Source organism: Tamandua tetradactyla, chromosome 13, assembly GCF_023851605.1.
Source record: "Tamandua tetradactyla isolate mTamTet1 chromosome 13, mTamTet1.pri, whole genome shotgun sequence".
NCBI classification, from domain to species: Eukaryota; Metazoa; Chordata; class Mammalia; order Pilosa; family Myrmecophagidae; genus Tamandua; species Tamandua tetradactyla.
The window spans coordinates 31,032,170-31,045,541 of NC_135339.1; the positions used below are offsets into that span (position 1 = coordinate 31,032,170).

A 13,372-nucleotide genomic window follows, 5' to 3' on the forward strand; every position below is an offset into this window, starting at 1 on the left:
CCCAGATGCCTGGAGAGAAGGCCAGCAGGGATCACCCTGTGCCTTCCCACAAAAGAAAGAACCTCAGTTGAAAGTTAGCTGCCTTTCCTCTGAAGAATTAATAAAATAAATCCCCTTTTATTAAAAGCCAATCCATCTCTGGCATGTTGCATTCAGGCAACTAGCAAACTAGAACAGCATTGTAACTGAAGGTGGTCTCTTTGCTCTCCAAAGCCTACGGACCAATATTTTTTCTTATGGTGTTTATTGTATTGCTTCATTGAATTATAATATTATAGTCACATATAGTTGGCCTCTTTCTGAATAGTAAACAAGCTTCTTAAAGCAGGCACTAACTATCTTTGTGTCTTTAGTTCTTTGTGCATTGACAATAAATAGTTTTACAACCAATTGAATTATTGCTAAAATTAAATTATTAGCAATGCAACGAGGAATTTACATGTGGGTCATTTTTACTGCTTTTCTAGTTGTTAAGTGTGAGTATATCTAGTCTTTAAAATATATATATCTGTCATGTACGCAAGGATGACTATTGCCAAAGAAATCACAGAATAAGCATTCAATGTCTTTATAGGTTATTAATGCCACGCTTGCTTTGGCTGCAAGACCTAAAAGCCAAGTAGTGAAAAACACTATGGAAATGTATAAGCACACATGGGAGAATCATATACATGTCCTCACTGAAGCTGTAGATGACATTACAAGCATTGATGACTTCCTTGCTGTATCTGGTAAGTCTTTTATCTTTAAATAATTTATTATTTTTAATTTTATTTAAAATAAAAATATTGAATATAATTACTCAATGCAATGTTGTGAGATTCTTGTTTTAAATGATTGGCTTTCCAGAAAGTGCTTCTTTGTAGTAGAAGCACCAATCCTTACCAGTGATCTTGTTTGGGATTATGAGCCTCCTGGCTGCATGTTTTACAGTTCAACAATTTTCACTTGTATCTTAAAGAAACTCTTATTCATGAGTAAGGCTTAATGGAAAATAGTAGCTGGAAGTCTCAGGCTTTTCCTGGATCTTCAAATAAATCAACTTTTTTTCTAATATACTTAGACCTCTTGAATTCCCTGTACGTCTTTGCAAGCCAAAATCTTCTCCACTAAGAAAAAATATACATTTGGGAAAACTTTTCGCTGATTTGATATACGATATGCTGTTTTAACTACCAGTATATATATTTGAACAAGTGCTGGTTCAAGAAATCAAAGAATTAAGTATAAACATCTAACCGAGGCAGTAGCAGAGGGATTTGAGATTTGATGTAAAGCCCAGATGATTCTCTCCTCCCAGATTATTGAATTGTACTTTTCAATTTTTTTGAAACATGGATTTTCTTGGAATTTAATTGTATCCTTTTTTTGTAAAATTTAATGCTCATGAAAAGCTATCATTATTCCATGTTTTTTTTAAGTTTACTGGCGTTTACTTCTGTCTAATCTCTTTTATTAATTACTCTCATGTATATGTTCTTATCCTTGAAAAATCATTCCACAAGTGTATGATATTTTATGATGTATTAAAAAAACTAAATATATGCTATTTAATCATTTAAAAATAATTTCATTTTTATAGTATGAAACTTTTTGAAAATAACATATGTAAGAAAATATAAATTGAACCTAACCCCACTATTCAGAAAGAGCAACCATTGATGTCTGATATATTTCCTTCCAACATTTTTCTATGTAGTTCAAAATTATTGTCAAATAAATCCATCATGGCATTTACATAAAGGTATTTGTTTTTTTCCACATAGTATTCAAATTTAGTTTCCAACATTGTCATGTGCTCTTCCAAAAAAAAAATCATTCATTTATGTACTTTCATTGTGTTAGCATTTGTATACATTTTCATATTAATTAAAACAATGCTATGTTAAGCATATTTTTGTCTATTTTCTATTTCCTTAGTATGGATTTTGAGATATGTATTCAATCAATATCTTATTTTGGGGAAGTCTTTTGTAAACTGATTGTTGAATGCTGGCAACTGTTTTTGATCAGTTCTTTCAGTTACAAGACAAAAAAACCCACTCATACTAATCAATGTAAAATGAATATGTGAATACTGATAACACTATAGGGAGAATCTCCTGGACAGTCATGAATGGGAGTCATAACTGATTAGGTCTTGAATGAGTAGAGCTGGGGAAGGCCACGTCTTGAGTGAAAAGAGCTGTCAGATCTTGGGCCTTCAGAACGGAAGGTCATGGTTTTCCCTTTAGGGATGAATTAATCTGAGTCAGCAACCTTCTATCTCTGCTCCTTTCTATGCATTGTTTTAATAGTTTAGAATGTTTGCCTGTGAGTAACAGAAGACTCAAATATAAACGTATTTTAAATAATAGAAACATGTAATTATCTCATGTAACTTGGTATTTGTAATAATTGATTCTATGCTTTCTAGCCCCAGCACCTGAGGAAAATTTGGTAGGAGCAATCCAAATGCATGGGGATGGGCGATCCAGCTGCATGGGAGGGGTATTTTATTGCTGCCATTTTTTTAGAATTGTCAGTACAGAGTGATTATAAAAAGTGGAGTAATATATAATCTATATTCTATTGTTTCAAATCGTCTGTAGAAAAGGCATCCTTCTATTTCCTACACCCATTGCGGACTGTTCCCAGGGTGAACCAGCCTTCAGATACCATGGGTGGTGGTGTTCTGTGTAAGCATCTCTGGACTCTGTTGAGGTTTCCTTATGCTTGGATCTCAAAGCAATACATCCTCACACAGTAAAGCAGGGAGGGAAGGTGACTTGTGGCTTTGTCTCATTAAGAGGATTATCTTTCTCAGAAGCCTTCTCTCAGATGTTCTTATCTTTGGTCAGAACTTGGGTCTGTATCTACTTCAAGGAGGATCACTGGGCAAAGGGAATTGAGATTTCCAAGACTGGTTTAGAGTGGTGTACTGATTAATTTTTAACAACTGGCTCTTAGCAGGTCTGGCAACTTCTGCTTTGTAGCTCTTGCTGTTTTCTGTGGTATAAATGCACTTATCTTGGTAGTTCAGGGTATCAATATGATGCCATTGAATTCTGAGGTAGATGGAGGTACAGAGTATCAGCTCTCATGAGCTGGTGTAAGGATAATCTAGCAGTCCATTGTTCTTAAAACAGTCAAATTTAGCCTTTATGACTTACCGCTTACTACCCAAACAAAATCAGAATTTTATTGGCATAAAAGACAAAAATGGGAGGGGGGGGTTGGATTGACTGTTGAGTACACAACCAAATATGTTTTTCCCAAAACACTGAATGACTTCCTCTTCTTTCTCAGGTTACTGAGAAACCTAATCTTCATGTTACTTTGTATTGGTTTAGCATGGTCTTAAATGCTGCTTTTTGTTGTAGCATATAATGGATATCTTTTCTCAGAATTCCCCCAGCCAAATAAAAAAGAATATGACTGACTGCATGCACTGATGTTGTTCCAGGTCAGAAGTCCTAGGTCAAAGGGCACAGCCAACAGATGGGATACCTTATTTTAGATACTCAACCCCATGGTTCAGACAGCTGTGATTAGGATTGCCACAGTGTGGGGGTCTGTGTAAGGAGCGGATTTTCTTAGAAAAAGTTGCAGGTGTGATCAGCAGTGAATGACTTCTCCAGTACAACTTCAGAATGATTATTTAGAATAATGAGTTGTTGTTTGTATTCACAGACCTCTGGTTTCTCTATCAGACTGATAAACTGACAAGTCAGTTCGGAAAGTATCTGTATTGTAACATACCAGGATAATAATGTGCTTTCAAAATTTTTAAAATATTTCACTTTTTTCTTGGACTTTTGGAAGTCAACAGCAATACTCAATTCTTTTCCTAAAAATAAATAAGAATAAAGAATAGGAGAACTGAAAAGATTTCCATTTTCTCCTGAGTCATTTATAAAAAATCTGGGAATTCTCAGAATGTCAGCTCCCTAGTTTAAAATGTAAATTAAAAGTAGAAGCTGAAGGGAGTAGGAAAAATATTTTTAAACTTTAAAGTGTTATTTCACTAGCACAGGTAGAGATCATGTGGTGAAGTGCTTGCCTCCCACTCATGTTTTATGATATAAGACGATCCAATATTGACTAGAGGCTCTTGAAGTGAGGGTACGTACCTCTAATACCATGTTTCTTAATTCATCTATTTCAATTCCAAATATAGAAATATAGTTGATGATTTAAAAATTATATGTGTAAAGTTTTGGCAATAGATGGTGTGACTATAGCACAATAGCATCACATTTTGAATGTATTTAACACTACTGAACTGTAAACTTGAAAGTTGCTAAAATAACTAATTTCAGATTATGGTTATATATTATCAGAATAGAACTGAATAACACACACACACACACACACACAGAAAAATACATATATATATGAGTATATCATTACCAAACTTCTCACGATTGAGAAGTCAAAGTATTCGTGATTTCAGAAGCCATATGTGTGTTAAGATTTTCCTGTTATATATAGACTACGAAAAATAGAAGTAAAATCACTTCTTTCTTGAGAATCATAAGGAATATTGCCAATTTACCCATTAGATTTTTATAAATCTTATGTGTAAAAATATGATTAAGCAATGAACTGACCAAAACACTTATAAAAGCAAAAGAGGTGCTTGCCAAGCTAAGTTTTCTCAAATTCAAATTCAAAACAGCTTCTTCCAATGACATCTTTTTTTAATTTTTTTTTTTTTTTTTTGGAAATCTTCATGTGCATACAGTCCATACATGAGCTACAATCAGTGGCTTACAATATCATCACATAGTTATGTATTCATTACCATGATCATTTTTAGAACATTTGTGTCACTCCAGAAAAAGGAATTAAAAAACCTCATACATCCCATACCCCTTACCCCTCCCTCTCATTTACCACCAGTATTTCAATCTAACCAATTTTTTCACTTCATCCCCCCCATTATTTATTTTTCATCCTTTTTTTACTTATCTGTCCATACCCTGGATAAAAAAAAAGCATCAGACACAAGGTTTTCACAATCACACATTTTCATTGTAAACCCATATCGTTAAACCATTGTCTTCAAGAATGAAGGGTACTGTAACAAGGCTTAACAGTTTCAGGTACTTCCTTCCAGCCACTCCAATACACCATAAACTAAAAAGGGATATCTATATAATGCATATAAGAGAGGTTATCCAGGATATCCTCTTGACTCTGTTTGATATCTCTCAGCCACTGAAACTTTATTTTGTCTCATTTCTCTCCTCCCCCTCTTGGTCACAAAGACTTTCTCATATGATACCAGGTTCCAGCTCATCTAGGAGTCCTGTTCCACATTGCTGGGGAGATTTACACTCCTGTGAGTCATGCCCCATGTAGGGTGGATCACAGCAAGTTCACCTGCGAAGTTGACTTAGAGAGAGAGGCTACGTCTGAGCAACAAAAGAGGTTCTTGGGTGTGACTCTTAGACATAGTTATAAGTAGTCTTAGCTTCTCCTTTGCAGGAATAAGATGCACAGGGGTGAACCCCAAGATTGAGGGCTCAGCCTGTTGATTTGTTTGTCCCCACTGCTTGTGAGAATATCAGGAATTCCCCAAAGAGGGAAGTTGAATATTTTCTCCTTTCTCCTCAGTCCTTGAAGGGGACTGTGGTGGTTTGAAAGGATGTATGTCCCATAGAAAAGCCATGTTTTAATCTAAATCCCATTTCATAAAGGTAGAATAATCCCTGTTCAATACTGTATGTTTGAATCTGTAACTAAATCATCTCTCTGGAGATGTGATTTAATCAAGAGTGGCGGTTAAGCTGGATTAGGTGATGACATGTCTCTACCCATTTGGGTGGGTCTTGGTAAGTTTCTGGAGTCCTGTAAAAGAGGAAACATTTTGGAGAAAGGAGGCGATTCAGAGAGAGCAGAGCAGAACATCATAGCCATGAGAAGCAGAGTCCATCAGCCAGCAACCTTTGGAGATGAAGAAGAAAAATACCTCCCAGGAAGCTTCATGAAACAGGAAGCCAGGAGAAGAAGCTAGCAGATGATGCTGTGTTCACCATGTGCCCTTCCAGATGAGAGAGGAACCCTGACCGTATTCACCATGTGCCTTTCCAGATGAGAGAGAAACTCTGACTGTGTTCGCCATGTGCCTTCTCACTTGAGAGAGAAACCCTGAACTTCATTGGCCTTCTTGAACCAAAGTATCTTTCCCTGGATGCCTTTGATTGGACATTTCTATAGACTTGTTGTAATTGGAACATTTTCTTGGCCTTAGAACTATAAACTAGCAACTTATTAATTTCCCCCTTTTAAAAGTCATTCTGTTTCTGGTATATTGCATTCTGGCAGCTAGCTTACTAGAACAAGGGACCTTGCAGGTACTCCTTAATTCACTGCCCAAATTACTCTGGGATATATCAGGGCATCACACTAATCTATACAAATAGGAGTCCATGTACTTATGGTGTTCAACTAAACTGACCACATGAATTAAATTAGGTAATGTACTACCCAGTGTATACATTTTACACCAAATAAACATCTCTCTCTTTGGTCTCATGCAAACGTTGAAGTTTTAAAATGTGGACCATATCATCCTTTACCCTTTATTATGATCTACCTTAGTCCTATCCAGATCAGCTTCATTCATTTCTCTAGTTGAAGTCTGTTCACTTTTTCAGCTTTATAATCAGTTGCTGTATGGGGTATTACTGACTTTCTTAGCTTCAGAGTGCTTATTCTGAGTCTCAGGTGTCACATAAGTGCCAGAAGTTTCTGGAAATGACCAGGTTAATACAAACAGCTCTGTATCCTAGAATTTAGAAATAAGTTACAACTCCTGAATATATGTGATTGCTATAAGAACTTACAATGTAGGGCCCTTTACAATAGGCTCCAACCTGATAACCCATGTTCTCAACTTTAATTCACTGAGTTTGTACATTATACTTACTTCATATGAGTGAAGCATGGCAGTATTTGCCAATGATCTTTTTAAGTAGTTAGAAAAAAATCTTCAAAATGCATTTTCGTCATACTTTTACTGTCACTGACTATGTTATGTTAACCCTTCACTGTCTTTGATCACTCTCTGAAAATGCATGTAGCACACACTTCTCAAAAAGTGACTTTTCTGAAGATGATTTTTGAGCACATAAAGGTTTGCTCTATGTTCAGGCAGAGGATGTGGTTGTCTGTGTGCATTTATGATGAGAGCTAAGGCACTCTATCCTACCAGCCTGCTGTGGTATCTGAGGGAGTATAAACATTAGGATCTCTATTTAGGATGCAGATTTGGAAGTAGAACCACATTAGTTCCTGTATCAGCTTTTAAACTATTACAAATATTAATTAGCTCATAAAGAGACTTAAAACTATAAAGAACAGATTTTAGAAGAGTTAATATTTTTTATTTTTTTATTATGAAAATATATATTCAAAAAATAAATAAATTTCAAAGTACACCACAACAACTAGTTATAGAACAGATTTTGGAGTTTAGTATGGGTTACAGTTCTACAATTATAGGTTTTTCCTTCGGGCTTCTCCAAGACACTGGAGACCAAAAGGAATGTTATGCTCATTTGTTAAATTCTACCTACTCTGTTTTAAGTCCAACTTATCCTTTGATCTTTCTCACAATTTTAGGCGTATTTAGGCTATACCCATTCTAAATGTTCCCTGTTGTAATGGGCTGTCAATAATATGAGATGGGGGACGGAACTAGATGTTCTGGAGAGGCTGGCCCACCTGGGTTTCAGGACTTAACTGGCCTAGGAACCCATCTGAGCTTGTATGTTTTTTGGAAAGTAATCATCATGCATGGAAACTTTGTTGAATCTCATATAAAGCCCTGTGTTTCTTTAGGGGTAGCAGGAATGGCTTTTGTTGGAGGTTGGCCAAACCATAATAAATAGCAATATCTAGCTGAAGCTTACATAAGACTAGCCTCCAGAGTAGCATCTCAACTCTTCTTTAACTCTCTCAGCCACAAATACCTTATTTGTTACAATTCCCTCTTTTCCTCGGTAAGGCATTGTCAATCCCATGGTGCCGGGGAGAAGAGTTAAATTTTAACAGAAGAAGGGAAAGATTTGGACCATAAGCATTATCTAACAATTTCTAAAAATTTAGTGCATGTGAAGCACTGTGCAGATACACCATTTCTTTCTTGAATTTCATCATTCTTTCATTAAATATTTATTGCATAATTTAAAATGCTAAACACGATGTAGAGTACTGGAGATGGAACAATGAGTTAGTGTTACTGGAAGATACAACTTGCAAGGCAGCTGTGACAATGGGGTTTGTTGGAGACACGGGGGTATTTGAGGAATGGAGGAAGCTGCTAACAATAGTTCCAAATTTTCTGAAACAGAAATTGACTATTTATTAACTTGCTTGTAGTTAGCATTGCTATTTTCTTATTGTAAAAGTTGTTCTCATTTTTAAGGTAACGTCACATTAACACTCAACAAATTATATTGAGGGGTTCTTGATGATCTTCTTTATTCCTTAGCCAAAATTTTTCTTTTATATGTTCATTTTCTCTATGTTCACTGTTATCACTTCAGTTAAAACCAATACCTCTTTTTTTTATTGTAATATGTAACATATATACAATAAAGCAATAAATTTCCAAGTACATTTTAACAAGTAGTTATAGAACATATTTTAAAATTTGGTATAGTTTATATTTCCACAATGTTAGTTTTTTACTTCTAGCTGTTCCAAAAACCAATACTTCTTACCTTAATTACACAGAATCTTTCTGATTGAAACCCTTGCATCAGTTTTGCTTGAAGCCTCTCAATATATTTGCTGAATGAATATGAGTATTTATTCCTCTTTTTAATTTTTTGTCAAAATTAACTTTTCAGGGTTTCTATCTTATACTTTCATTAAATATCTTCAGCTGTGGAAGATATTTATCTTCCAATATATTTGAAAGATATATTGGAAGATATTTGTGAAATGAGTATTTTAAAATATCTTCAAATTATAAAAAATAACTTTCAGCAACAATCATTACAATGTTCTGTGACCTTGACTTAGTGATAGAAAGATAACTCAAATTGCCATTAAAAATGCCCTAGCAAGGGTGGGCCACAGTGGCTCAGCAGGTAGAGTTCTTGCCTGCGATGCTGGAGACCTGGGTTCGATTCCTGGTGCCTACCCATGAAAAAAAAATTAAAAATCAAAAAATGCCCTAACAAAGACTTCTTTGATCATGATATTTTAGTGAACAGAATCTTTAGCTTCTATAAACTTATCTAAATCATTTGGCGAAAGAAAAGGAAAACAAATAGCTCTTCAATTTTTTTCATAAATTAATACTAAAGAAATATGTTAATATTGTCAGTAAGATCACAATGCCAAATTAATTATACAAACATAGCACTATTACATCTCAATACAGTGTTTATAGGAAAAGAGTTGGGATAAAAGGTAAACAGTATAGTAAATATCTATGTAAAGATGAATTTTATAAAATCATAACAAATAGCTTATTACCCATATTGCACCTATCTATGCCTATTTGAAATTTTAGCTAATTAAAAGCGTCAAAGCATGAATTGCTTCAAATGCCATGTATATTCTTTTCAATTTGAGCTTAGCACATATTCTTCAAAATTGAGTTTTTATACAAGTGTATTAAATATCCTCTATGTGTAAAGTAGTATGCTGGGAAATGGAAGGTGCTTTAAAGGAGTAAAAGGCATGATGTTAACTTTCATGTAACTCACAATCTAGCATAGGTAAATCAAACTCTGAAAGGATTATACTAATTATTTAAACAAAACACTTTTAAATGAATGTTGCTGGAATATCTGGGTATTGAGGGAAGAATTTTTAAGGGACAGCTTATGATTTTAACTTTGAAGAAAGTGGAAGAAGATCCCAGAGAGAGTGAAAAGCATAGACCAATGCTGGGAAAGTGGACAGCATGTTAACCGGTATTACAGACACAAAGAGTACAAATGGCTTGAAACTGGGCTTGAAAGCTAACGCTTGACATTATAGAGCCCTGTACTTTTATAGAGAAAAGCAAGGCATCTAAAATGTGTTTAAATCAGAGCATCATAGACTGTCAGCTTTTCAGAACACTAGCTGCAGATACTGAAAACCATTTTTTTTTAAAGTAGGTGGTATAAAACAAAATAATGCTTTATTTGCTCTTAAAAGTAAAAAAAAAAAAAAAAAAATCCAATATAAAAGATGTTACTTCTTTTTCTCCATCTTGCTGCCTATAAATTAGAATCCAAGATAACATATCTGAGTAATAATAGGAGGTGAGAGCTAGCTGGATGACTGGGAATTAACTGAGGTTGAGTAACCCAGTTTTCATTTATCAGGAAAAGAAACTCTTTTGCAATAGGCTAGCCCAGTGATGACTTGCAGCCAAGATCTCTTGTGACACTGGCTAAAAACAAGGAGTAGTCTTGTGGTTGTCAATTTTTTCCCTATGTATTCTTGATAACATTTTCACGTGGTTGTATGCAGCTCAGTGATCATTGTACAGAAGGCAGAGGAACTGTACATATGGATTTACGTAAGTTACAGAAAAACAGGGAGAAAGTGTGTGTTCAAAAATGACTGAATAGACTTCCCAAGGTAATCCATTATTGCTCTGTGGTAATTGCATTTTGAGTTACTGCCGCTGCTTACATGGCTGACGAGCAGTTTGGGCATGTGAACTGGAATTTATCACACATTATTCCATGTACTAACAGGCAGGTTCACTAAAGGCAAACACATTTGAATGCACAATAGATATACTACAGGACTGATATTTGGATATTATAAATTACATCTTTAGAAGAACCATAATTAGAATTTATTTTCTAACTTTGTCAAAATCAATTAGACTTGAGAATTTCTATTGAAACTGTAGGTAGAGGTGGACTAGTCATCAATAATTTTACTGATGGCATAAATAGAACCATAAGTTTGCATTTTAGTCTTATGTAAAAATAAAATAAATACTTTTTAATTTCTGCAGATGCCCCAGCTATGTACTTACAAAGGCTCTGAATAATAAAATATACTTTTCATGTAGAATATGCTTTAAATTGTCCCTGTGATTATATGTGCAGTATTTATAAACCAGATTATTTGGAATAGCCAGATATACTGACGAAGACTTACAACCAAAACAGAGAATCAAAGCAAGTCTCATGGTTTCATTTCTAATTGATTATTATGGGGCAATGTCTCAACTCTAAGCTCACACCTTTAATCAATGTAATTTGGGTGAATAAAAATCCTTAATATAGGATTTCCAGGAAGATGGTGAAGCAGGGTAGGTAAGATTCACCCCTCCTTCATAGAATAAGATAGGGAACAGGGAAGAAGGACTGGGACTGCAGTCTTGGGGTGTGACTGATCAGAGAGGTCTTCAGTATTTCATAGGGGGGAGAGAGGCAAGGAGACTGGGTGGGAAGAGCAGGGTGGATCTGATTGGCTGTGACCCCCACCTTGGTGGCAGCAGAAAAAGACGTGCCAATTCTAGGTAACTGACCATCCCTCCATAGCAGCCTTCCCCAGCTGCTGGCTAGAGAAAACTTCCTGCACAGCTTCACAACCCACAGCACCCGTAGAGTGTCCAGAGCGTGCCTAGCTGTCCACTGTGAAAGACTGCACCCCTGGTTGGAACCAATCACCAGCCAGGCATGGTAAATAGCCCTCCTATCAGACACAGTGAATGGAGGATCCATTAGGTGCCAGGCACGGCAATCAGCTGCTCCCCTGGCGCTATGATTGTATCACCTGTCCCACTAGGAACGGCCATACAGCCACTGTGTGCTGGGAGCAGCATCCCCACTGTTCAGCCATCTTCCCAGCCAGGGCTTGAGGGGAGGAGGTGCCTGAAAAGTGCCACTTTCTGGGAAGATGCAGTAAATGCAGTCTGGCAAAATCCCTATCTGCCAAGGTTTTTTAAATATTTTTTTTCTGTATTTTTATTATTAGTATTTTTATTTATGTATTTTATGTTTATATATTTATTTATGAATAAACGTGGAACAACTACACAAGATATTTATAAAAAATAAAGGATACCAGGATGACACTAGAAGAGCACAAAGAAGAATTCAAAAGATTAAATAGAAAAATGGCAGATCTTACAGGGATAAAAGATGCAGTAGAACAAATTAGAACTATATTAGAGACAAATGATAGCAGGTTCAAAGAAGCAGAAGGAAGGATAAGTGAGCTAATAGATGAAATAAATTAATGAGAGTGCACAAAGAAACAAATGGCAAGAAAAACGGAAAAAATGGAATTGGATCTTAGGGAAATGATGAACAATAAAAAGCATACAAATATAGCTATCACTGGTGTTTCAAAATTAGAAGAGAAGATTAAAGACTTGAAAAGTTTAATTGAAAATATAATAGGTGAAAACTCCCAACCCTTATAAAAGACATAAACATGTAACTGAGAGGGCCAAAGAACCCACAATAGAATAAATCCAAATAGGTCTATTCCAAGACACATACAGATTAAACTGTCAAATTTTGAAGAGAAGCAGAAAATCCTGAAAGCAGCATGAGAAAAGCCATCTCCTACATGCAGGAGAAAACATATAAGCCTGAGTTTGTTACTAATCAACAGGTACCATGGAGGCAAGAAGGCAGTGGTATGATATATTAAAGATCCTGAACAAGACTTCAGTTAAGAATTATTTTATCCAGCCAAGCTGTCCTTCAACATTGAGAAAGAGATTAAAATATTCAAAGACAAAGGGAGTCCTGTCAGCTGAAGAGAAAGACATGAGAGGGAGTTCTGGAGGAGGGCACAGAACTGAAGAGTACCAGTAAGGGCAATTTAAGGATTAAGAGAAAGAGCAAAGAATATATTGATCTGATGAATGAAAATTAAAAAGTAAGATGGTAGATTCAAGAACTGCATTTACAACAGTAACTTTGAACATTATTGAACTGAACTCACCAAATAAAAGGTACGGATTGGCAGAATGAAAAAAAAAAATAGCCCATCAAGAGATGAGTGGATTGACAAAATGTGCCATACACCTATGATGGAATATTATGCAGCAGTAAGATGAAATGACGTCCTGAAGCACATGCCAAGATGGATGAGCCTTGAGGACATAATGCTGAGTGAAATAAGCCCGACGCAAAAGGAGAGATACTGTACATATAATTCCATTTGTTTGACCTTGGTAGGTAAAATCAGGGCCTTATAATACAGAATATAGGGAACCTGGAAATACACAGAAGATAGAGATGGGTGAATGATTAGCTAATGTGGTTGAACTTAAATGTAAGGGAATAGACAGAGGTGAAGGTGGTTCACTAGCAGTCTATAAGTGTTATTACCTTATTGAAGATGAACATGATTGAAAGGGGATATATAGATTCATGTGTCCCACTAATTAACACTACTA

General features: G+C 35.5%; 1 protein-coding gene across 14 annotated transcripts in view; it reads left to right on the plus strand.

Moving 5' to 3' along the window:
- The window catches only part of CTNNA3 (catenin alpha 3), a 1,849,311-nt gene that overhangs the window by 1,245,171 nt on the left and 590,768 nt on the right, over positions 1-13,372 (plus strand). For all 14 annotated transcript variants that reach the window (XM_077125140.1, XM_077125142.1, XM_077125146.1 and 11 more), the window contains one exon: positions 575-731. In XM_077125140.1, coding sequence (XP_076981255.1) covers positions 575-731 — 157 coding nt within the window. The remainder of the gene's footprint in view (positions 1-574; positions 732-13,372) is intronic.